Source organism: Chionomys nivalis, chromosome 10 (assembly GCF_950005125.1).
Source record: "Chionomys nivalis chromosome 10, mChiNiv1.1, whole genome shotgun sequence".
NCBI lineage: Eukaryota > Metazoa > Chordata > Mammalia > Rodentia > Cricetidae > Chionomys > Chionomys nivalis.
The window spans coordinates 65387727-65414763 of record NC_080095.1 but is presented as its reverse complement, the minus strand read 5'-3'; the positions used below and the strand labels follow the sequence as shown (position 1 = coordinate 65414763).

The window sequence follows — 27037 nt, the reverse complement described above, 5'->3', positions numbered from 1 at the left end:
ATTCAGTACCATTAGAGACAAAGGCGGGTGGATGAAGTGAAGACAGAAAAACTGGAAATATTTTGGAAGTCAAGGTCTTGCAAACCAAAAGAGTTTGGGTTTCTGGAATAGATATCACTAAATATTTAAGTCATAAGGTGGCAAAATCAACCTAAAAAGGATTTTAGAGCTCCTTACCTCCCCCCCTCCACCCCCAAATCTGCTATCTACAGTCTAAAAGCGGAAAGGCAGAAAAGGCACAGTGACAACCAAGAAACTGCTACAAGAATCTGGTCACAGATACTGGCAAAGCTGTAGGGCACTGAGGGGGTCCGACAGGTGGGAATTATGAACAGACTTGCTATACACAGGGATACAAATGACAGCCCCTCTGTTGGGAATGTTATTTAAGTTGTGGGACTTTTATTTATGTTACATTTGTTTAACTCTGTGAAGCTGTGATTCTTTGCTTGTCTCCAACATCTGATGGTCTAATAAAGACCTGACCGGTCAATAGCAAGGCAGGAGCAAGGATAGGAAGGCTGGCAGGCAGAGAGGGAATATATGTAAGGAGAAAACAGAGAAGGGGTTTGATGAAGTAGCCAGAGAAGGAGAAGACATTAGCGGCCAGCTATCCAGCTACACAGCAATCCACCACTAAGATTTACAGAAGTAAGCGAATGGGAAAGCAGAGAGGTAAAAGGTAAATGGGATACTCTAAGAAAAGCGGTCAAGAAACAAGCCAAAAGGTCTACAAGAGCTAGTTCCAGGATAGGCTCCAAAACCACAGAGAAACCCTGTCTCGAAAAACCAAAAAAAAAAAAAAAAAGAAACAAGCCAAAAAAAGGCCGAACGTTAGCCGGGCGATGGTGGCGCACGCCTTTAATCCCAGCACTTGGTTGGGAGGCAGAGGCAGGCGGATCTCTGTGAGTTCGAGACCAGCCTGGTCTATAAGAGTTAGTTCCAGGACAGGCTCCAAAACCACAGAGAAACCCTGTCTCGAAAAACCAAAAAAAAAAAAAAAAAGGCCGAATGTTTATAACTAAGAATAAGACTCTGTATGTGATTCATTTGGGAACTGGGTAGCGGGGGCCCCCAAAGAGTCAAAAGAGTAAAACACCACACAACACCCCTTTACTCAGATGCTACTGGGCAAAGTCTCAGGATTTACCCACAGGCAGCTCACTCACTGAGGGAGGACTACAGTAAGTACTTCTTTCAGTTCAGAATGAAAGGAATAGAGTGCAATGTGCAGTAATCCTTAAAACCTAGGGTATGTCATTTGTCTTAGCAGCCATTGTAGAAATGAATAATACACACATCATAATTTATGTGGATTAAATGAGTTATTAAATATCGCGAAGTATATGGACTATAAATTACATCTACACTCTAAGATACTTGTCTGGAAACACAGTAGCAGTATTTTCACCAGTATCTGTCTGTCTGTCTTTTGGTTTTTCTTTTTTTCCAAGACAAAGTTTCTCTTTAAAAACTTATAAACTTTACTATTATTTGAATGCTTGTGATGTGTGTGTCTGAGTATGGGCACAGGCATGCTATAGCACAAGTGTGCAGGCCAGAGAGAATTGTGGAGTCAATTCTCTTCTTTCCTTATGTGAATTCTAGGACTGAACTGAAGTCATCGTGCTTGTACAACAAGCATCTTTCTTTACCCACTGAGCTGTCCTATCTCTCTTGAAATGGAATTATAAGTATACACCAACAAAACGAAGACACATCATAAAACGATCTTGGGGCAGCTGAGGTAGGAGGCTTACAAGTTCAAGACCAGACTGAATCAAAGCATGTGTTGGGGGCCAGGATTGTAGCTCAACTGGGTGTGTGTTAGCTTAGCATCCACCAAGTATGAGTTTGCTGAGTGTCACAGACCACAATTTAAGAACCACTATTCCAAATTCAGATTTTTAAAAACTGTAAGAAATGCCAGTGGGTGGTGGCACGCCTTTAATCCCAGCACTTGGGAAGCAAAGGCAAGTGGATCTCCGTGAGTTCAAGGTCAGCCTGGTTTTTTTACAAAGCGAGTTCTAGGACAGCCAGGACTGTTATGCAGAGAAATCCTGTTTTGAAAAGACAAAACAAAAACTGAAACATGTCTGCTTTTCAATTATCTCCACTAAAACGTAAGTATGTGTGTGTGTGTGTGTAGGGATGAGGATGGCTACTCACTCAGCGGTGAACTGAGGAACTTTACTAGGTGGATAAGAGCATCTGTTGTTCTTGTAGAGGACCTGGGTTTGGTTCCCAGCACCCACATGGTGGCTCACAACCACCTGTAACTCCAGCTCCAGAGGACCTGATGCCATCTTTCTGGTCTCCGTGGTGCACACACAGATGCTGAGGCACACACACAAATACACATAGACAAATCTTTTCATTTGTTTGCTTTTCAAGACAGGGTATCTCTATAAAGCTCTGGCTGTCCTGGAACTCACTCTGTAGACCAGGCTGGCCTCAAACTCTGAGGATCTGCCTGCCCTGTCTTTAGAGCACTGGGATTAAAGACATGTGCCACCATGTTCAACAAAACAAACAAATCTTTAAAAAAAGTTTTACCACAGAGTCTTACTTTTGTGAGATCTTGTCATCCTGTCAGATTTGGCAGATGCATCCTTAACTCGGTTATGATATTCTAAAAGGAATGTTCGTTCATGCTCAAAGAAGTCGTCTACATCCTGCAGGAGAGGAAAGAGCTTTACACACACATGCTCTAATGGAACAGGGTGCCTTGTCAACATTACAGGAACCTCATCAGGAAAGGAGTGCAGCCATCTCCAGCACCCAGGCCTTCCACCGATCTCATCCACACAGGAAGACTAACAGACAAGCCTGTGGTTTACAGCTGAAGGCTAGAGCAGCCTGTGTGCTTGTCCTGAAACAGGCACTGCCTGTGCTCTGCTGCTACAGACACTGCCAGGAGCGAGAAAATGGCTTCTGAGGAAAAGGGAGAAACATTCTGGTAATGTTTCTGGTAATGAAAAACCCACTTTTCCTGGTCTATTATGCATTTCAGGGGCAACCTAGGCTAACTAACTGCTTAGATGAACTCAGCCAAATGAGCCATTTGGGAGCAATGATATAATTAAACACCATTTCAATCTTTTTTATTTTAAACATTTATTTATTTTTATTTTATATGTATTAGTGTTTTGCTTGCATGTATGTCTACATACTACCTGAGTACCAAGAGCCCATAGGACAGAAGAAGGGCGTCTGATTCCCTGGAACTGACCACATGAATACTGGGGAATCAAACCTAGGTCCTCTGGAAGAGCCGTCAGTGGTCTTAACCTCTGGACGAACCATTTCTCCAACCCTCAATCTCTTGAAATTAAGCTAGAAATACATTTTAAATTTTTAAAAATTCACTAATAGTGCTTTCTAGGAACTGTTCTTTAAAAAAGTTACTGACAGCCAGGCGATGTTGGCGCATGCCTTTAATCCCAGCACTCGGGAGGCAGAGGCAGGTGGAACTCTGTGAGTTCGAGACCAGCTTGGTTTACAAGAGCTAGTTCCAGGACAGGCTCCAAAGCTACAGAGAAACCCTGTCTTGTAAAACCACACAAAAAAAGAAAGTATTACTGACATAATTTAGAATTTACGGCATGGATTCTGAGCAGCAGAATCTGCACTAAAAAAAGTGTATTTAACCATCATTCAAATTGTGTCTGTTTTTTAACCATAAAAATTAGGAACATATATATCTAATGCAGACTGTAATCAAAATTACACATTTAAAAATGTCCGTTGATGATGAAAATCAGAACTAACAGTGGCTTACATTTACTAGCTAAGAAAGCGTTTACTATGGGAGAGGAAGACTGAGTTGTCGCTGGAGAGCACACGGCTCCTGGACTGTCAGCACAGCTCAGAGTAGAAGTCAGACAGTGCGCACAAGCCTTCCTGCAGGTGTGAGAGCAGGCAGTAACAATGTAACAGGAGCACTAGTTACTCGCCTTTCTTAATATTTGCTGATATTATAAAGTTTACTGAAAAAAGGTAAATTCTCATACCATTTAAAATAAATCAAGGAAAAAGGTTACTACTTCATATCTATTAAAATATTTTCACATTATCTTATTCCATCTTTCCCACAATCCTGTGAACCAAGTGATATTACTTAATTTTGAAGATGGAAAAACAGTTTTACCCAAGATCATGCCTTTACCTGAAGACACTACCAAAATCTCAGCTGAGATCTGACTAAAGCCAATCCAGAGTCTGCCCCAACATTTGCAAGCAAGAGCAAGCGCTCAGAGGCAGCCCACCCGCAGTTGAAGGCCACCCTACAGACACTGTCCCTCAGCCCTCTCCTCTGCCCAGCTGTCTCACAGTCTGACCGGCTGTAAAACACACCGGGCAGCCAGGTGTGGACACACATTTTTAGTCCTAGAATTTGAGAAGCACAGGCGGGTGCCTCTCTGTGAGTTCTGGGCCAACCAGGGCCACACACTGAAACCAAAACAAAAGTATGTACTTCCAACTAGCGCTGATAAATTTCACCTTTACTCCTGAAACAATGACTCCATCCGCTGATTTAACCATGTTTTTAAAGAAATCCTCAAGCTTTTCTTTTTTATTTTTTCCTCGAACACTTAACTGGAAAAAAAAAAAAAAGAGGGAGAATTGAAGTTAGCATTTCTGGAAGCTTCAAACAGCAACACCCCTTTTATTCTTAGACATTTAATAAGATAGATTTTTTTTTTTTTTTTTTTTTTTGGTTTTTTGAGACAGGGTTCTCTGTAGCTTTGGAGCCTGTCCTAGAACTAGCTCTTGTAACCCAGGCTGGCCTCAAATTTACAGAGATCCACCTGCCTCTGCCTCCTGAGTGCTGAGATTAAAGGCACGTGCCACCACCACCTGGCTTAAATAGAAATCTTAAAGGACGTCAATTTCTAAACCCTTTGGGTTTTCTTAAGATGGGATTTCTCTGGGTAGCCTTGGTTGTTTGGGAACTTGCTCTGTAGACCAGGCTGACCTTGAACTCAGAGCTCTGCCTGCTTGAGTGCAAGCATTGAGGCATGCACTACCACACCTGGAAAAGTAGCAATCTCTGTGTGTATATGTAGAGTGTCAACCATGGTGGCACATAGCTGGTCACTCAGCTGCACAGCAAGTTTGAGTGCAGCCTGGATTACACAAGACTGCTTTTTCTTTTAAATTTTAAAGTAAATAAAAGAGGAAATTGGTAGAAATCAAATGCTCAAGTGTCACTCTCCAGGACTCAGATGGAAAAGGCCGACTTAACTTTACCATCTGATAATCCAGTCGCAAACAGCTCTCTCACCTTCCTGCCAGACATTGTTATATACTAAAGTGGCAACTAAATATTTAATTCAGAGCTGGGCGTGGTGGTGCATACCTCTGCACATATCCCAGCACTCAGGAGACAGAGGCAGCAGGACAGCCACGACTACACAGACAAACCCTATCTCAAAATAGCAACAATAAAATCCCCACCGAAAATAAATAACCCAAACAAAATAAATAAGTAAAACTTTAGTCCATAATTAAAAATATGTAAGTTTAATTCCTTCAAATCTAATAAATGTAGCGGAGTAAGTACAACACATTATCATGGTTCTGTAATAGTTCTAAAATACATTAGGCAAATTTCTTACTCCCCCTTATTTTGAAAAGGATCTAGTCTTGTGTTGCGGGTCAGCAACTTAAAAGTACAAGGGAAATAAAAGGTAACTTGGAACAGCATGAATGATTACCAGGAGGAAACTAACAAAATTCCCAATATCAAACATGAGAAACCTTCTTTCTTTCTTTCTTTCTTTCTTTCTTTCTTTCTTTCTTTCTTTCTTTCTTTCTTTCTTCCTTTCTTTCTCTTTCTTTCTTTCTTTCGTTTTCTTTCTCTCTCTCTCTCTCTCTCTCTCTCTCTCTCTCTCTCTCTCTCTCTCTCTCTCTCTCTCTATTTATTTGAGAAACCTTCTTTTGAGTTGTTGGCCAGAGCTGTCCAAGAGGTTCCCAAAGCATACAGTCTACTGCGGTTGCTCTTGGTTATATCCTACCCCCAGAGGTGGGAGCATGCTAAAGACAGCTAAAGATAGCATGCACTTCCAAAAACAGGGCCAGTCTACAAAGTGAGTTCCAGGATAGCCAGGACTACACAGAGAAACCCTGTCTCAAAAAAAAAAAAAAAATCAACTAATTATTTTTAAAAAATGGGCTAGAGGGGCTTAGCAGGCTCACAATAAAAAACAAAACAAACAAATAAAACCCCAGAACTCAGACAGGTGTAATAGCAGGTACCTTTAATCCTAGCACTGGCCAAATCTCCTGTGAGTTCAAGGCCATCTTGGTCTATATAATGAGTTCTAGAACAGTCAGGGCTGTAGACAGTCTACATGATAAGGCTATCTCAAAAAAGGGAAAAAACTGAACTACAGTCAGACATACACCTAATGTCAGCACTCTGGGAGGCAGAGGTAGGAAGATTTGTCTGCTCTACAGAGCAAGTTCCAGGATAGCCAGGGTTACTTTAGGAGACCCTGTCTGGAACCAACCAAAGAGCTGTGTAAACTCTGTCTTTACAGTCTCTCACGACCACCATGAAGACACACTGCAGGTCTGTATGGGTGCTATCGGTACCACGATCTCCAGCGAGGTGTGGTGGTGACACAAGCCTATAATCCCAACCCTGGGAACACAAGGCAGCAGGGTTCTGCAAGCCTGGGAAGAAGTGACCCTACTTCAAAAGGTCAAAATAAAATAAAACTCTAATCTCCTTATCAAAGACTTTGAGACAGGGTCTCTTTAAGTTGCACAGGCTGGCCTTGAACTCAGAGAGCCACCTGTGCCTCTGCCTCTCAGTCCTGTGCACACCACACTGGCTCTATTAAAAACTCTTAGAAGTGTGTAACTTTCTCTGACAACTCAACAGCTACCAACAGTTGTTTCAAATAGTAATCAAAATGGAAAGACATGAAAACTAAATTAAATAAAGGACATAACCCACATTATCAAACTAGGAAGATGGCTAAGGAACTTATCACTGAGCCTTCAATCCCTTGGATTCCATAAGGTGGAAGGAAAAGGACTTTCACAAGTCATCCTGTGACCCCCACAAGTGCAACCACATACAATAAAAATGCAATTAAAAATTCTTTAAAAAAGGGGCTGGAGAGATGGCTCAGAGGTTAAGAGTATTGCCTGAGTTCAATTCCCAGCAACTACATGGTGGCTCACAGCCATCTGTAATGGGGTTTCGTGCCCTCTTCTGGCCTGCAGGCATATACACAGACAGAATATTGTATACATACTAAATAAATAAATATTAAAAAAAATTCTTTAAAAAGGTCATGCATGCCTTTCCCCAGCACTCAGGAGGCAGAGGCAGACAGATCTCTGTGAGTTCAAGACCAGCCTGGTCTCCAGAGCAAGTCCCAGGACAGCCAGAAATGTTATGCAAAGAAACTAACTCAAAAAAACAAAATAAAAAAATGTGCTGGAGCCGGGCGGTGGTGGCGCATGCCTTTAATCCCAGCACTCGGGAGGCAGAGGCAGGTGGATCTCTGTGAGTTCGAGACCAGCCTGGTCTACAAGAGCTAGTTCCAGGACAGACTCCAAAACCACAGAGAAACCCTGTCTCAAAAAACCAAAAAAAAAAAAGATAGCAGAGGGAGTATTGAGAGTTTGAGGCTAGCCTGAACTACAGACTAAAAAAAAAAAAAATGGAAGAAAACAGCAACAACAACCACAACATCAAAACACACGTTTTTGGCCCAGGGAAAAAGCTCAGTTCACAGAGGCGAAATAAATCTCTAAGTTCTACGCCTGCACATGTAAGACCTGGGCACAGCAGCACATGTATAATCACAGCACTCATCCAGGGTTGCACAGAGTTTGAAGGCAATCTAGGATACTTGGGCCTCAGTCTCACAGAAACACACAAAAGTTAATTTCGGGCTTTAGGATTATGGAAGTTTAATTTATAACTTGATTTAACTGATCCACTCAAGCTCTCTGCTTCACCACTAAAAATGTGGCATTTGAAAAATCAAAGCCTTTGGACCTGTGAGATGGCTCTGCCCTTTCTGGGCTTATGAAACTTGGTGCAGGCTGCCAGACCCAAGGCCGTGCTCATGTTAGCTGGTGCTACCTCTTCTGCCCTCTCAAACTCCATAAAAAAATAATAAACAGCAACAACGACTGCCATCACTGCTTTCATTAATCTGACACTCACATCTTGATTATATTCCAAGAAGACGTGGAAATTCAAATCCTTTCTCAAAATAGGATGTGCTGCCACACGACACAGGAACACCTCATGCATTGCAACCGTCTTCTTGAAAATTGCCAGATATTCACTAGAAACAACATAAAATTAAAAGTGAACAAATGGCATCAATGAGAAGTCATTCCAGCAATTATTCTCCGGAGCATTCTAAATGTAAACCAGGAAGGCAGAGACATAATTCATATCAACAGAGCTTTTAGTTGAACAGTTTAGTAAAAATGAAAAACTCATTTCTGAAACAGCCTCATGCTATTTCATTTTAGTATTTATTGTTTCTAAATGTTAATATCAAGTCTTACAAACTTTTCTATTATGCAAGTTTATGTTAGGTCACTACCGGGGTATTTGCTTTTTAGCTCTAGAAAAATTATTCGATACAACCTCAATAACTCGAATTTTATATAATTATCACCTTAAGACAAAAATCTCAATCATATTTTCAGTGTTAATAATTATTTTCATATTTTAACCTAAGTACGTGAGAAAGACCAACCACAGAGCAATTATTTATATTGAAGAAATGTGTTTAAGATATATTATCAATGAATCCCAGCAACCAAATAGCAGCACACAACAGTTGTATGTGTATGTGTGCGTGTGGGGGAACCAACAAGGAAAAAGCCTGATATACTTGCTTCAACTTCGTGCATGAAGCGTAAGTTTTACATACCAGCACACCAGCAGGCTCAGTGTTGGGAGCAGTTTGATCTCTGAGAGGGTAGCCATCAGTGAAGACAAAAGAGAAGGGTGCAGAGGATGGAGGTGGCAGGGGGACAAACCCAAGGCTCTCTGTTATCCAACCCCTAACCAGACCACAAAAGAACCATGATAAGGGCCACTGAAAACAGGGCCTGCAGAATAATGTGCTCTGCCAATTCCCAGCGCTCAGTCTTCTAAGCATTAATTACATTAGTCTATGAGACTACTGCTGTATCCGAACCGACTGAACTTTAACGAAGACCTAGTTTATGCATTTATCTTTTCACAATAACTTCTTAGTATTTAGTAGCATGTGAATAGATGCTTGAAAAAATAAGACAAAAAAAGTGAAGAAAATGCACAAGGGAAAAATGGCCAACAAAAGAGAAATGGAGGTGACAGCACAGGAAAATTTACTCCCTTGGACAACTCCCAGACCACTGACGAGGTCCTTGAGTATTCTTCCCTCACATGGCCCGCCATCACTTCTTTCCTCTTTTAACTGTGTGTGCACACACGCGCCGTGTGTGGGGTCGGAGGACAACGTGAAGAGTCAGTCCTCTTTCCGCCCTGTGTGAGCTCTGGGGACTCAAGTGCTCTGCCTGCTGAGCCACCCCATTCCCAGCAGTATCACAGTGTATCTCTGATCTGTAGTTATGTCCTCTTTTGGTTTTTGCTTATTTTTTTAGACAGAGTTTCTCTGTGAAGCCCTGGTTGTCCTGGAACTCACTCTGTATACCAGACTGACCTTGAACTCAAAGATTTATCTGCCTCTGCCTCCTAAGCCACCACTGCCTGTCTACTTTCCCTTTCTTTATGAATAAAGTTTTCTTGCTACTTTGAAAAAGTAAAATTAAAAACCAAAAAAGATCCAGAAACCTAACAGGTATCTTTGTTGCAAGCAGCTGGGTGGCGCTCTGAGATCACATATCAGATTGATGCTGATCATCATTAAGAATTAAAATAATTGGGGGCTGGAGAGATGGCACACAGGTTAAGAGCACTGACTGCTCTTCCGGAGGTCTTGAGTTCAATTCCCAGCAACCACATGGTGGGTCCTAGCCATCTGTAATGAGATCTGGTGCTCTCTTCTGGCCTGCAGGCATACATGGAGGCTGAACACTGTGTACATAATAAATAAATAAATCTTAAAAAAAAAAAAAATTAAAATAATTTTCATACCTCCCAAAAGTAGAAAGTTCCAAAGTTTAATAAAAGAGGAAGAAAGTTGGGCAGTGGTGGCACACGCCTTTAAATTCAGCATTTGGGAGGTAGAGGCAGGCGGATCTCTGTGAGTTGAGGCCAGCTTGATCTACACAGCAAGTTCCAAGACAGACAGTCAGACTTGTTACATAGAGACTCTACTGAAAAAACCAAAAAAGAAAGTTATGTTCCCTTCCTAATATTTTTTTTTTTGTTGTTGTTGTTTTTTTGGTTTTTCGAGACAGGGTTTCTCTGTGGTTTTGGAGCCTGTCCTGGAACTAGCTCTGTAGACCAGGCTGGTCTCGAACTCACAGAGATCCGCCTGCCTCTGCCTCCCGAGTGCTGGGATTAAAGGCATGCGCCACCCCGTCCGGCCCCTTCCTAATATTCTAATAAGGTTTCAGATCCCTCATTTTTTTCGATTTACAGAGTCTATTTAAATAATTTAAAGTTCTGACAGTGACAGGAAACAACTGTCTGATCCTTTAACACAGGCTGTTATGACTTAACCTGGATATTTCAGTCAGTACAGTGAAATGGTTAAAAGAATGGATATCAGAGAGCTCAGAGAAGGCATTAAAGCAAAGCTAATGAGACTAACAAAATGCCATCACATACGCTTCCAGCTCCTGTTTCATCTTGGTGAACTCTTCCTTTGTCATCGACCCTTCCCCTTCTCCAAGCTTCTGCAGTTTTTCCCGTGAAGCATCAAAGTCAGGTCTTGGTGGTGCTGGTGGGATCTACAATAAACCAAAAAGTTACCTGTAAGGAACCATTTCTCTAACATTGTTTTATGTGTGCACACGCACACAGGCCCAAGCATGTGCAGTGGTCAGAGAAGACCCTGCAGGACTCGGTTCTCTCCTCCCACCATGTGGGGCCCAGGGATCAAACTCAGGTTTTCAGGGCTTGGTGGCAGACATGACTACACCTAGTGAGCCATCGACGGCCCTAAGTGATGTCTTTCTGCACTGTACCACACTATCTGAAAATGGCGGTTCCTGTACTCGGGAGGCTGAAGTAGAATGGCTGCAAATTTGAGACCAACCTGCCCTACCTACTTCTTCTGAGGACAGCCTTGATTACAAAGTGAAACCCTGCCTCAAACAACAGAAACACAGTACTGGGCGGGCAGTGGTGGTGCACACCTTTAATCCCAGCACGAGGCCAGCCTGGTCTACAAGAGTTCCAGGACAGGCACCAAAAACTACTGAAAAACCCTGTCTTGAAAATTAGAAAAAAAAAAAAAAAAAGCACAATATTGAATTGATAATGCCAAAGTGTAACAAATGAATTAAGAAATACCAAAATTGAGATTAGGAAACTTTGTAAAACTAGTTTTACAAATCAAGATCTGTGGGTGCCTTTATATCAAGGAAGAAATATAGTACAACACTGTTTTATTAGTTGTAGCACTGGGTGGCCTACAACTTGCAGCAAACCCTCTCACCTCACCCCTCCAAGTGCCTAGCTCCCCTACTACTGTTTTATTTTGGCATTGGGATAGTTCTTGAGTGGAGACACGGCCCAGGGATAAAGCACTGCAGAGCAAAGCCTGATGGGTTCAGTTCTTATCCCATGTACACGCCAGACACAGCAGCCCACACCTGCAATCCCACATACATGCTCCACACACAAACATGTACACACATAAATGTTAAAATTGTCAAAATTTAAGACAGGTCAGATGGTAGCAGTGCGCGCCTTTAATTCCAGCGCTCAGGAGGCTCTCCGTGAGTTCGTGGCCAGCCTAGGTCTACAGAGTGAGTTCCAGGACAGGCTCCATAGCTACTAAGAAACCCTGCACTGAAAAATCAAAAATAAACAAACAAACGAATGAATGAATGAATGAAATAGACAGTTCTAGCCAGGTGTAGACCTGGTGCACAACTTTAACCCCAGAACTCAAAGACACTAAAGCAGGGAGATCTCTGGGTTTTCAAGGTTACCTTGGTCTACACTGGGAGTTCCAGGTCAGATACAGCTACATAGTGCTAGGAAAGAGAGGCAGGTGGATGGATCTCTGTAAATTCAAGGCCAGTCTGCACTTCAGAGTTCCAGGACAGTTAGGGCTATCACACAGAGAAACCCTGTCTTGAAAAGCTAATAAACAAACAAAACAGGTAGTTCTCAAGCCAGGAGTAAAGGACTATATAATCCCGTATTGGGCAGTTGAGGCATGAGGCAACCATGGGCAGCTCAGTAGGAACCTATCTCAAAATAAAATACAAATGAGCTGTGGGGCTGGCAGGATGGCTCAGAGGGTAAAGGCAATTAACAGAAAGCCCGATTACCTAAGTATTTTCTATGGAACCCACATGGTGGAAGAAGAAAACTTACTCCTACAAGTTGTCTTCTGAATTATGGGTATGCTCATACACAAACAATAAACATAGAGTTTAGACAGGCCAGCCAGGGCTGCAAGTGAAGCCCTGTTTCAAAAAAAAAAAAAAAAAAGGAAATAAAAAAAAAAGAAAAGGAAAAAAGGTAAGATGCTTAGTGATTAATAAATTGCATGAAATTTTTTTTCAACTAAAAAAACAAAACAGCAGCGACACACATCTATAATCCACACAAGATACAGAGGAAGGAGCCGGGCGGTGGTGGCGCACGCCTTTAATCCCAGCACTCGGGAGGCAGAGGCAGGCGGATCTCTGTGAGTTCGAGACCAGCCTGGTCTACAAGAGCTAGTTCCAGGACAGGCTCCAAAACCACAGAGAAACCCTATCTCGAAAAACCAAAAAAAAAAAAAAAAAAAAGATACAGAGGAAGGAAGATCAGCCCAAGGCCAGTTCCAGCTCCATATGGAGTTCCGGGCCAGCCTGGATTACAGTAACACCTCAGCTCAAACACACACACAAATATTAAAAACAAGGAAACAGCCAATTGTAGTATACACCAAAAATAAAATTAAAAAGGTAGTTCTCAATCTTGGAAGGTTGAGGTATGAGGACGAGGACAGCAAATCGAAGGATAGAAAGGAGGAACAAGAGTTCAAAGCCAGGGTTCTCCACACAGCAAACCCAACTCAGCTTTGGTCACTGAGGTTTTGATCCAAAAGGCAGTGTTTGTGCTGTCCTGGGAAGCAGATAGTGTTTGTTTGTTTGTTTTCTGGTTTCGAGACAGGGTTTCCCTGTGTAGCCCTGACTGTCTGGAACTCACTCTGCAGACCAGGCTGGCCCTGCACACAGACAGGGCAGATCAGTGTCTTCTTGTTAAGCCCTCAGAGAAGCTGATGGAAACAAATACAGAGACCCACACCTGGACAAAGCAGAGAGTGAGAGACGTGGCATGCCCGATCCTAACATGGAATGTTTATCAAATCCCCCCTCTCAGGGCTCAGGGAACTGTATGGAAGAGGAGACTAGAAGACTGAAGAGCCAGGGAAGATGGATGACAAAGGGAAACAAGGCCCGCACAGGCCAGATGGGGTCCCAGTGGTGAGAGGAGGAAGTAGACAAGAACTCCCACCCTAACCCAGAAGATACCTCTAATTGATAAATTGGAAAGGAAAAATTAGTTTTCTCCAATGGGTCTCATTGGGTACACAAACCACGCTTAAGTGCAGGTCTAAGTGTAGCAGGAGATGGCCAACACAAAAGGAACTCAAGGGTATTTTTAGAGATTTTTTTTAAATGTGTGTGTGTCTTATAATGTTTTGTCTGTGTGTGTTTCTCATGCCCCCCCCCCCATTTGTTGTTTTACTTGCCTGTTTGTTTTCTAAAGAGAAAGAGAAAGAAGGTGTGAGGCTGGATGGGTGGGAAGGTAGAGAGGATCTGGGAGATAATGGGAAACTATGATTAGAATAGACTGCATGAAAAAAATCCATTTTCAGTTTTTAAAAAAGTCCAAATAAATAGATATTCATTAAATTTTTAAATGAACAAAACTGATGTGCATTCTCGTTTTGCCTGTATATCTGCACACCATATGTGTGCCCTCTGCTGTCCAGAGGCCAGAAGAAGGCACTGGATCCCTGATAACTGTGAGCTGCCATGTGGGTGCTGGGAACTGAACCTGGGTCTTCTGCAAGAGCAGCAAGTGCTCCAAACTGCTGAACCATCTGTCCAGACCCCTAAATAAAAAACATTTAAAGATAAAAATTGCTATGAGAAAAGGGACAAGGTCAGAGAGCAGCAGGGCTCAGCAAATACTCACTGAGCAGCTGATACAGCAGGCACAATGGCAAACAAGGGTATATAAAATAAGACAGTCTTAATTGATGAGGAATATTTAGCTTAATTGATAAAGTAGAAAAAAATGCATCATCACAAAGAAAGAAAGTGGGGGGAAAAAGAGCCTTTGGTCAGTTCCCAAACCTGAGCTACAGAAAAACATGACTCAAGGAGGTGCTGGCCTCAGGATGGAGACACAGGCAGCCCATGATGGCCCCAGGGAAATCATAAATTTCAGGACTAAATGTGCTCAACAGCTGAGGAAGAATAGCCACTTACTCTTGATTACAACTTTTTTTTTTTTTTTTGATTCAAGACAGGGTTTCTATGTGTAGCTTTGGGGACTGTCCTGGAACACTCTCTGTAGACCAGACTGATCTGATTACATCTTTTTGTTTGTTTTTTGTTTTTCGAGACAGGGTTTCTCTGTAGTTTTGGTGCCTGTCCTGGAACTAGCTCTTGTAGACCAGGCTGGCCTCGAACTCACAGAGATCCGCCTGCCTCTGCCTCCCAAGTGCTGGGATTAAAGGCGTGCGCCACCAATGCCCAGTGGTCTGATTACATCTTAAGTAGCCTTCTAACCTCTAAGTTTCTGTTCACTTAAGCATCCAAAAACAAGTACAGTAACATTCCTCTTTTAATTACCTACTCCAATACTAATTATCCTGTTTAGAAGGGCTCATGCCTATAACCCTAACACTTGAGACAGAATCAAGACTGTAGCAGGTTCAAGGTCAGCCTAGAGAATAGACAATAGGGCAAGACTCTAATTTGAATAAACAAAATAGAATTCAAGGTTAAGCAAAAAAAAAAAAAAGTACAACATTTTCAAAGTAAGACAAGACAGCTCAGGATAAAAGGTGGTAGGCCAGTGCCTAGTAACTGGCATTTTTACAAATCACATCAGTTACTAAAAATGCTAAACAAAACCACATGAGTTTCTAAAACGTTCTTAGAAAATGAAAACTTGGACTGAAGAGATGGCTAGCAGTAAAGACACAGAGTTCTTGCGGAGGAGCCAAGATCAGGCCCTAATACCGGTGGGTGGCTCACAACCACCTCTAACTCCAGCTCCAAGGGCATCTGATGCCTCTGGCCTCCATAGGCATGTGTGCTGACTTGCACACAGACACACATATACATAATTTTAAAAAGGGCTGGAGAGATGGCTCAGCAATTTGGTGCTCTTCCACAGGACTTGGTTCCTAGTACCCATGTTAGGCAGCTCATCAATTTCGCGTAACTCCAACTTCACAGTGTCTCTTCTGACCTGTGTGGACACCGCCCCCCCAACTATATGCATGCACATTAAAAAAAGAAAGAAAAATCTTAAGAAAATGAAACCAAATACTCACAATGTAACCTGCATAGTCTTCGTTTTCAACGAAGGAATCATGAAGCCAGATAAATTCCTCATGTTGTCGAACGACCGAAAATTCATTTTGTTTAAAATTTGGCAACGAGCTCTGTAAAGACAGCAATTTTCTTGAATAAAAGTAAAATTATCCTTGGATCTTGTACTGTTATCATCACTTAAAAGTTATACTATTAGCTGGGTGTGGTGGCACTCACCCAGAAGTCAAAAAGCAGAGGCAGACAGATCTCTGGGAGCTGAGGCCAGCTTGGTCTACGCAGGGAGTTCAGGCCAGTCAGAGTACATAGTGAGATAGATGGATGGATAAGCAGGCCGACAGACCAACACACACACACACACACAAACCTAGAAATTACATTTATATATAGGTTCTGTGTTAATTCCTAAAATCATAAGTAACTTCTCCAGCCTGGTCTGCACAGCCGGTTTCCAGAGGCAGAACTACATATCTCAAAAAAAAAAGTAACTTCCCTAAGTTTGTTTGCTAAAACAGCAGTCAATTTAAGTTCCAACCAATATATTACAAAAGTAAAAGCATTTCTAAAAAAACACAAAACACTCCCACTTTACCTTCGTGTGAACAGTGAACTTGACTTTATCCCTTTCACTAAGAGCATCCGAAATGTCCACTTGCAGAGCAGCATCACTTTGGAGATCGACATTTATTGCTTTAAGCTAAAACAGAGAAAGCACACTGTAAAGGCAGTGGTGGCGCACGCCTTTAATCCCAGCACCCGGGAGGCAGAGGCAGGCGGATCTCTGTGAGTTCGAGGCCAGCTCTACAGAGCTAGCTCCAGGACAGGCCCCAAAGCTACAGAGAAACACTGTCTCAAAAAACCAAATAAAAAAAATGCAGAAAGAAAGAAGAAAATCTGTCTCTATTTTCTGTGGATGTGCCTGAGCGTACATATGTGTCACATGCATGAAGGAGCCCACGAGGGTCAGAAGAGGACGGAGGATCCCTTGGAACCAGACGAGGGTCCTGTACAAGAGCAGTAAGTATCTTAACCGATGAGCTGTCTTTCCAGTCCCATTCTCTCTTTTTTTTTTTTTTTTTTTTTGACTTAAGAATCTGCTTTTATTCTACCGTAACTCACTGGAGATAATTAAGGACCAATGTCAATAAATACAGATAGGTGAGAAAGCTAGCAAAAAGCTGGAAGCAGAATGATGAAACAAATAAAAACCTATAACATCAGCCCATTCTCTCTTTTTTAAAAGACAGATACATTGGCCTCAAACTTGTGATCCTTCTGTCTTCTCCTTCTGAGGGCTGGAATTAAAGGTATGCATCACCAAACCTGGCTCTGTATACTCTTAATGTAATTTCATCTTTCTTCCATAATAAAAGAACACAAGGCCAAAACAGAAAGATCAGTAGTCCCCACACTAGGACGCTGAGGCAGAATCATAAATACAAGACCAGTATGGATTACATAGCTAGATCCCATCTTAACCTCCACCATCAAAAATGTAAGGAACCTTTCTACTTTTTAGCTTGTTTTTTTAACTCATGCCCAAGCTGCTTTTAAAATAACTACTGTATCAGGTTGGCTAATGGTTCCTAAAAGTATCTCTATCCAAACCTGCAATCTCTGAATGGGCTGTATGTGGCCAAAAGGCCTTTGCAGATCTGATTCAATTGAGAGTTCTGAGATGAGGTTACCCTGGCTCATCTAGGTATACCTTAAATCTATAAGGACAACAACCCAACGTGGTGGTTCCAGCACTCAAGGCAGAAGTGGGTGGAGCTCTGTAAGTTAGAGGCAGGCTGATTTACAGATCTAGTTTCAAGCCACAATGGCTATACAGTTTTGAGATGTTGTAAACAGGACCAACCAGTTCAACCGAGAGAAGGCAGCCTGACTGCAAAGAACAGAGCACTGCAGCCACCAGCAGGGACTGATGGCTGCTACTTCCAGGTTGAAAAAAGACCCTACAGGTCTCTGGAGGGGACGATACCTGGGTTAATGCTGATTTATTTATTTTGTTTATATTTTATCTGAGTGCTCTGCATGTTTACCTCCAGGCCAGAAGAGCATCCCATGTGGATGCTGGGAATTGAACTCAGGTCCTCTGGAAGAGCAGCCAGGGCTATCAACCACTGAGCCATCCCTCCAGTCCCTAATGCTGATTTCTAACTTTCAGAATTATGAGAATAAGCTATTGTTTAATCCATTTGTGGTAATCTGTTACAATACCCAGAGCAAACTAATATATCAATCATACAGTTTTTGGAACAAATTTACATTTCTCTATTTTACGTTTTTTGTTTTTTTTGGCTTTTTTTTTTTTTAACCTGCGGGCACACATACAAAAGCATAAACTGTGGGTGAGAGGGGTGGAGTGGGGTAGGGTGTCAGTCAGGGTTGATCCCGGCACATGGTAAGCAAGGACTCTACTATTGAGCTACACCCTCAGCTCACATTTCCTCAGTCTGTCCTGTCTTCACTGCCTAGATTAGCATGTCCCAAACACAATTGATAAAAACCAAACTGATTACCAGGTGTAATCCCACAGACAAAGGTACAACAGCAGGGAGTTTAAGGCCAGCTTAGGTTACATACTGAGCAATGGGCCAGCCTGAGTGCCAATACAGGACCCTATTCCAGAAAAGATTACTCCGGATTATTAATTTTTTCTTTCACTTCCCCTTTCTATACTAAATACAATGCCCTTTCCCTATCACACAATGAATATAGTCCAGTGATTCCCAGTCTTCCTAATGCTGTAACCCTTTAATACAGTTCCTCATGCTGTGGTGACCCCAACCATAAAATTATTTCTTTGCTGCTGTTATAAATCATAATGCAAATATCAGTGTTTTCTGATGGTCTTAGGCAACCTGTGAAAGGATTGTTCAACGTCCAAAGGGGTCTCAACCCACAGATTGAGAAATACTGATTTAGTCTATGATTCAAATTTTTAGATAGAGTTTACATATAATATGTAAGTCTTAAAATTAATTTGAGGGGCTAGAAAGATGGCTCAGAGATTAAGAGCACTGGCTATTCTTCCAGAGGTCCTGAGTTCAATTCCCAACAACCACATAGTGGCTCTTAACTACCTGTAATGAGATCTGGTACCCTTTCCTGGTATGCAGGCAGAACACTGTATACATAGTAAATAAATAAATCTATTAAAAAATAATTTGAGCCGGGCGATGGTGGCGCACGCCTTTAATCCGAGCACTCGGGAGGCAGAGGCAGGCGGATCTCTGTGAGGTCGAGACCAGCCTGGTCTACAGAGCTAGTTCCAGGACAGGCTCCAAAGCCACATAGAAACCCTGTCTCGAAAAACCAAAAATAATAATAATAATAATAATAAAAAATAATGTGAAGTCTTAACAAACAACATATTGCGAAACGTCAAACCGAGATAATGAACATTCCTATTACTTCCAGAGAGCCCCTTCGTTTCTCTTTAACAAACTTTTCTGCTTTTGGTTCTTGTGTGTGGCTTATGCCTACGTGGGGAAAGGCTTGTGCTGTGAAGAGCAAATGTCAATGTCAAGTGTCATCCTCAGTCACTCTTCACTATATTTTGTTTTGCTTGAGATAAGGTATCACTGTATAACCCGGGATACACTGGAACTTGCAATCCAGATCAGGCTGGCCTCTCCCTCCCAAGAGCTAGGATTAAAGGAGTATGACACTATACCCAGCTCATAATTTTTGAGATAGAATCTCTCACCAAACCTGAAGCTGGCAGTTTCAGCTAGCCTGGATGGTCAACCACCTCCTGGGATCCGCCTGAGTCCAGCTCCCCGGTACTTAGTCACAAACATAGACTGCCATGTCAAATGTGTTTTTTCAGCAGGCTCTGAAGATCTGAACTGAGATCCTCATGCTTGTGTAGCCAACACTCACATGGTGGGTCATCCCCCAGTCCTAGTTCTTTCTTGGCTTTCTAACATTTCTGTTACTTCTTTTTTCATAACTTATTAAAGCATTATATATTTTACTAATGCCTTAACAGTTATTAATTCAATCTACCATGTCTTTTTCACTCTTTCAAAAGCGGAATTTATTAACCATTCCAAAAATAAAACCTAGTTCTAGAGTTGATCTTAGAAAGTACATACCAGTTGAGTGGTGGTGTGCGCCTTTGATCCTAGGACTTGGAAGGCAGAGGCAGATGAATTTGACTGAGTTCAAGGCCAGCCTGGTCCAGGGTTACGTAGAGAAACCCAGACTTGAAAACTATGGGCTGGGGACGGGGGCAGGTGGAGTACGAAGAAATCTCCAGTGCTGAAACTGTTTTCAGCTCTTCATGACAGTAAGTTGCATTTCACATACATAAGACTTTTTTCTTTTTCTTTTGGTTTTTCAAGACAGGGTTTCTCTGTAGCTTTAGAGCCTATCTTGGAACTAGTTCTTGCAGACCAGGCTGGCCTCAAACTCAGAGATCCACCTGCTTCTGCCTCCCAAGTGCTGGGATTAAAGGCATGCACTACCACTGCCCAGCAAGACTTGTTTCTTTTTTCAATTCCTGTTAATAATAACCAAGATAAATAACATAAAAGCCAGTCTCTACAATGAAATTCCCTGCTTCCTTACCTCAGGTGGCAATCTATTATAAAGTGAAATCCCTCCCATATCAGCATAAAGTTTCACTGAAAGTCTGTTTGCTAAATTGCTTCAATGCATTTTTTCCCCTGGTTTTTGAGACAGGGTTTCTCTGTGCAGCCCTGGCTGTTCTGGAACTCACTCTGTAGACCATGCTGGCCAACTCAGTCTCTGCCTCACAAGTGCTGGAATTAAAGACATGACCACCACCACCTGGTATTCAGTGCATTTTTTGTTTGTTTGAGACAGGGTTTCTTTTTTGTTTATTTTTATTGAGCTATACATTTTTCTCCACCCCACTCCTTTCCTCTCCCCTCCCCTTCTACCCTCTCCCAAGGTCCCCATGCTCCCAATTTACTCAGGAGATCCTGAGACAGGGTTTCTCTGTAGCTTTTAGACCTGTCCTGGAACTGTCTCTATAAACCTGGCTGGCCTCAAACTCAGAGACCCACCTGCCCTGACTCCGTGTGTCGCCACTGCCCAGCTTCAGTGCATACTTTCAGAATTTAACATACTAAAATAGGCCTCTCAGTTAATGACAAAACTACATTTTAACTATATTTTTTTGTATTATACTAAAAATTTTCAGTCACCTTCACTTAGACTGTATAAAGCATTCTACTGTAAATTTAATGTTAATTACATAAATTATACAGATTTCTCAGGTACTCTTTTTCCATTCCGGGGGCGGGGGGAGCTAAGGTTTTATTAAGGGAAAGACTTAATGCAGACAACCTGTGATCATCAACATTTAATTAAACTTTCGCAATTAGTGAGTTCAGTTTGAAGAACTTCTTAATTAGATTTTAACTGGTTTAATCTTTATTTGGACCAATAAACTTTGTACTTTTTTTTACGAGACTGAATAGGTTAAATATTTTGTGTTGCTGTTCATAAGAAAGACAAGGACACAAAATGTGTATTAGGCAACAAAAATATAGTACCATTAAAAGTAATTTAAAGGCAGGGAGGTGGCACACACCTTTAATTCAAGCACTGGAGGCAGAGCCAGGCAGACCTCTGAGAATTCCAGCCTGGTCTACATAGCAAGCTCAGCCTAAAGAAATACATACAAATAAATAAATAATATAAAAATCGGAGAGATGGCTCAGGCACTTAAAGAGTAACTACTGTTCTTCTAGAGGACAGGAATTTGATTTATAGCACATGGTGGCCCACAACCAGTGATAACTCCAGCTCCAGAGTTGGCTTCCAAGGGTACCTGCACTGCAGGCACTTGCACAAGCATAAGTGTGCCCATGTGCACACACATAGAAAGCTTATAATACTAATGATGATAATCATTTAAAAACCCTAAGTCAAGTGTAGTGGTGCACACAACAGTATCAGTTCTTAGGAAGTGGAGTCCTAGCAGCAGAAACTCAAGGTTGTGAAAGGAAGGCCAGCCTGTGACCCTGCCTCAAAGCACCAGAGCATGAAAAAAAAAGATGGTGACCAGTTGCTGGCTGGTTAATTCTCCACTTCTAACTGCTCAAAGAGATACTCATAGGTTGCTGAGATGGCTGAGTGGATAGAGGTGCTTGTTGTCCAGTCTGATGACCTAAGTCTGATCCCTGGAACTCACATAGAGGACGGAGGACTTTCAGCAAGTTGTCACACACGTGTGTGTACACACAAGACAACGCAAGCCTCATGACCTATTCCTGGAGCCCATGTAAAGGCAGAAAAAGAGCCAACTTCCAAGTTGTCCTCTGACCTCCACACTTCCAGTAACAATAAAAGTCTTAAAATTTTTAAGAGTAAATATTTCCAAGGTGAAATTAAGTTGGCCTCAGTGACTATTCTGATATGAGGATGAAATATACGTATGATTCAGAGGTTCTCTGCACAGCTGGAAAATGATTCCACTAAGATAAGGAACATAGAGGAGGAGCAGGACTGAGTCCAGAAGACAGTCGCTTCACCTAAAGTCATTTTTTATAATTAAAACCACATGCTAAGTGAAGTAGGCCACCACTGACATGCACATCAAAACAACATGCATCCCATTCAAACAGCTTGTTTGTGTATTACTATGTGACTGCTCATTTCTCCACATGTGGCTTTTGAATGGGGTGACGACATAAAAGTCAGCCAATAAGCCGGGCGGTGGTGGCGCACGCCTTTAATCCCAGCACTTGGGAGGCAGAGGCAGGCGGATCTCTGTGAGTTCGAGACCAGCCTGGTCTACAAGAGCTAGTTCCAGGACAGGCTCCAAAACCACAGAGAAACCCTGTCTTGAAAAACCAAAAAAAAAAAAAAAAAAAAAAAAAAAAGTCAGCCAATAGTCTCCAATACTGTAAAGCTTTGTTTCACTTTTTAACTTTTGGGGGGCATGGAAGCACACTGAAAAGGTCTCACTCTAGCTCAGGCTGACCTCAAGTTGGTCATCCTTTTGCCTCAGTTCCCCCAAGAGCATGGCTTATAGGTGTGTATCACCATATCCAGCTTATATTATTTTATTCTTTTTAGCTGCCATAACACATTTTCTTCAAGTCATAAGAGCCTGTCCTGATAAAAATACCATAATGAGCTGGGAGTAGAGGCCTATGCCTTTAATCCCAGCACTCGAGAGACAGATTCAAATGGATTTCTGCGAGTTTGAATCCAGCCTGGTCTACACAGTGAGTTCTTGGACAACTAGGGCTATTATACTGGCTTTAGTTCTTCCTACTTATTGTTCTGCATGTCTGTGTTATTTCTGGATCTCTGATGTCTCTTTTTGCAACAAGGATCAAACATTCACTTTAGACCTCTAAGACTCCTCTTCAAAAGCTTCATGTCATGGTGCTCACAGGTAGGCCCAATACTTGGGAGGAGGAAGCAGGAAAGCCAGGATTTGGGGTGCTACATAGGGACTTATCTGAAAGACAACACAAAGAGACAGGGGGATAGGGGAGGGCGAGGGGCTGCAGTGGGTCAGTGGGTAATGGAGCCAAACCCGCATCACCATGTGGTGGAAGGCTGCTCTTTCCCCCACACGCGCATCCCACACACAAAACAAAGTATGAAAGAAAAAAAAGACATTCCCTTTTTTAAAGGCTGAGCAAAATGACCTCCATCAGTGGTTCTCAGCCTTCCTAAAGCTGCGACCCTTTAATACAGCTCCTCATACTATGGTGACCCCAACCATAAAATTATTTTGTAGCAGCAGGGCATGATAGGCTCCAAAGCTGTAGAGAAACCCTGTCTCGAAAACCAAAGCGAGGGAAAAAAGTTAATACTTTGATGAACGACTTCTGTTTGTTTTTATATGGAAGATCACAAAAGATAGTTTTAAATCTAAACAAAGTTCTATGCTTTCAGAAAATCTGTTTAACTGAACTAAAACTAATCTCATTTCATCAATAACTGCTAGTTCCTTCTATTTTCTTTCTTTTCCAGTACCAAGGATTAAGGCCAAGGTCTCACACTTGCTAGGCAAGTACACTCACTCACCACTGACTTTTAACCCTAGTCCCTTTCCTACCTTAAAATCCAAAATACACTAGGCAGTGGCACACACTTTCTTTTTTTTTTTTTTTTTTTTTTTTGGTTTTTCGAGACAGGGTTTCTCTGTGGTTTTGGAGCCTGTCCTGGAACTAGCTCTTGTAGACCAGGCTGGTCTCGAACTCATAGAGATCCGCCTGCCTCTGCCTCCCGAGTGCTGGGATTAAAGGCGTGCACCACCACCGCCCGGCAGTGGCACACACTTTCAATCTTACTACTGAGAAGGCAGAGGCAAACAAATGTCTCCAAGTTCCAGGTCAGCCAGAGCTACAAAGTGAGATCCTTTCTCAAAACATGAAACAACCCAAAATACAGTTAGGAAATTCTGTCTTGTCCAAGAATTGCATATCCATATATTACATATAAACATTGTTTTGGAGTTAACTGGAAGTGAAGGTTTAAGGATGCTCATACGTGATCGGAGGGAGTTGATTCATCATTTACAAAAGCATCTGGCTGCACTCTCAAGTCTCCCATGATGAGCCTGTACCACTAAGAGTCCTTCTGAGATTCCTCAGAGCTCACACCCCATGCTCGTGGGTGTGCCTGTCTGTCTGTCTCTTTCCAAACCCTCATGCTTAGGCCTATATTAAATATCTTTATAAACCCCATCTTGGGCCTGCAAGATGGCTCAGTGAGTAAAGTGCTCGCGAGGCAACCTTGCAACCTGAGTTCAAGCCCAGAACCCATGGGAAAAGTGGGAAAGCTGACTCTACCGGGTTGTTCTCTGTAATGGGTACACATACGACACAAGCAGAGAGACTATTCGGAGAAAAGGGATCGGCGGTAGCATGTGCCCTCCATGATAACAAATGTTAAAGACTCTGCTTCTGGGGCTGGGGAGATGACCTCAGTAGTTCAGAGCACACTGCTTTTACAGACCTGAGTTCGGGTCCCAGCATCCACAGACTGCTCATAACCACAGGAGCTGCAGCTTCAGGGGACCTGACCCCTGTGGCCTTTACAGGCCCTTGCACACAGGTGCACCTACCCGCAAAATTAAAAATAAATCCTTAAGCTTCTCTCTTTCCAGGGTCTTACTAGGTAGGCCTTGCTTACTTGGAATTGGCTATATAACCCAGTCTGAACTCTACTTAAGAAAGACCCATTCGCCGGGCAGTGGTGGCGCACGCCTTTAATCCCAGCACTTGGGAGGCAGAGGCAGGCGGATCTCTGTGAGTTCGAGACCAGCCTGGTCTACAAGAGCTAGTTCCAGGACAGCCTCCAAAGCTACAGAAAAACCCTGTCTCGAAACACATCCCCCCCCCAAAAAAAAGAAAAGAAAAGGAAAGAAAGACCCATCATTCACCTCTGCCTTCTAGAGTGCTGGGATTAAAAAGCATGAGCCACCTTGACCTAACCTCTTAGCAATATCCTGCAATGTTTGTAGAATCTACAACATCAACCAACCCCTATATCTCTCACATTATCTAGGATAGATAACTAAAAGCAAAACAGAAAAGGAAAGTAAAAACTAGGTTGGGTGGCATTTACCTATGAATACACACTTGGGAGGCAGAGGCAGGAAAAACGTCTTAAGGTCCGGGTCAAACAAGGCTACATGGAAAGTTGTCTCAAAAAAAGTAGGTAGTGGCTGCCCAAGTAATCACAACACTCCGGAGGCAGAGGCAGGTAGACATTTCTGTGAGTTCGAGGCCAGCTTGGTCTACAGATGAGTTCCAGAACAGCCAGGACTATGGAAAAACCATGTTGGGGGGTGGAGGGGAGTCTAAAATGGTAAAATGGTGACAGTGGTCAGTCATTTATCGGTATCAGTAGTTTTCAATACTGCAAGCACTCCCACAAGGCACTACATGCATTGCTACCCTTCAAAGGCAAATGGTGCAATGGTGGGGATGGAGTGGGAGGGAGAAATCAGAGCTTTAAATTAGGGGCAGGGATGGGGAAACAGCAAGGGATACAAACTTTCAGTTTCAAGTTTTGGATACTTAATGTACAGCACAGTGATTAATAATAATGTATGCTTGAAACTTGCTGAGAGTAAGCCATGTGTTCTCAAAAAGAAACTGAAGGTGCCTGGACGAGGTATATACTAATTAACTCGACAATGGTAATCATTTCACAACCTCTACATGCATCCAAATATCATGCTGTACACTTTAAATATATAAATTATTATTTTGTGAGTCACACCTCAATAAAGCTAGAGAAAGAAAACAATATCCAGAGAACCCAAAAAGGATGGGTTTACCAGAAAAAGTAAAGATACTGAGGGCTACCGGTTGTCTGCAAAATCTATGCACAGCTGAGATTTGCTGATCGCAAAAAAAAAATTACAAAAGGGCAAATTTAGACTAAATCCATACCATTCAGCAAAGAAAAGAGGAACGGGTATTCCAGGAAGCCACCGAGAGGTTCTGACGGTACCACCGGGAATGGGGGCGTTCCAAGCCGGCCTGCACCTTGGCCACCCCACCTGCAGCGGGGCCTGGGAAGAGCAGGCTCAGCACAGGGATGGATCGCCCGCCCAAGGCGAGCAAGCGGCACCGAGAAGCGCACAACTCCGGGGAAGAAGGGCTGCAGAAGGGCGGGGCGCGCGCCACCGGGGTCGCGAGGGCGCCGCCGGGCAGCAGCGCAGCAGCCCGGACCCCTCCTCAGGCCACGGCGGGGAAGGGAGCGGGGCTCCTACGCGAGGAAAGCACAACTTACTCCGCGGTCTTCCTCCGAGAGGAAGTCGGGGCCGTCATCCAGGCCTTCCTGTTGAGCCCGCCGGCCCGGCGCACCGGAGGAGGAGAAGGGGAAAGGGGAGACACAAAGAGAGACATTAGCGCCCGGCCCGCGCCGTCCCCGCGCCCGCCGCCCCCACCGCGCGCCCCGGGTTCGGCGCCGCCGTGAACACCCACCATCATGGCTGCTTCGAGTCCGGGGCTCGCGCAGGCGCACGAGCGAGGCCCAGGAACAAGCCGGCCGCGCGGGTGGGGCGGGGGCGGAGCCTATGCCAGGCCCGCCCCCTCCAGGCCCGCCCCCTGTCTTCAGGAAGGCGGAGGGGTGAGGGGGCGTCCCTGAAGGAGAAAGCACACTGGATCGTTTTCGCCGGGCGGGACGGCCGGGCAGCCCCGAGCCATAGTAGCCGCTCGCTGCTGGTTAGCTCAGGCTTGGGAAGGCTCCAGGGCCACCGGGAAAGTCATCCTCTTCCCTTGCCCCAAGGGCCCAGAAAAACTGCAAGCAAGCACCCTCAGTAAATAGTCTTGTCTTTGTATGGAGCTATATGATGATTAATCACCATTAATAAATACCACATTGCCTGTGGAAGTTTAAG

The 27037-nt window shown here is 43.2% G+C and overlaps 1 protein-coding gene across 2 annotated transcripts in view; it reads right to left on the bottom strand.

Moving 5' to 3' along the window:
• Snx6 (sorting nexin 6) overlaps positions 1-26656 on the bottom strand; it is a 37866-nt gene extending 11210 nt beyond the window's left edge. The window contains exons 1-8 of one of the 2 annotated variants that reach the window (XM_057783154.1): positions 26622-26656; positions 26428-26475; positions 16271-16375; positions 15681-15791; positions 10769-10890; positions 8195-8318; positions 4504-4599; positions 2570-2675 (exon numbers count right to left, since the gene is read on the bottom strand). In XM_057783154.1, the coding sequence (XP_057639137.1) occupies positions 2570-2675; positions 4504-4599; positions 8195-8318; positions 10769-10890; positions 15681-15791; positions 16271-16375; positions 26428-26475; positions 26622-26627 (718 nt within the window). In that variant the 5' untranslated portion in view covers positions 26628-26656. Of the gene's footprint in view, positions 1-2569; positions 2676-4503; positions 4600-8194; positions 8319-10768; positions 10891-15680; positions 15792-16270; positions 16376-26084; positions 26156-26427; positions 26476-26621 lie in introns of those variants that run through there. The other variant, XM_057783155.1, reaches the window with a different exon arrangement.
• Positions 26657-27037: the final 381 nt, after the last annotated feature.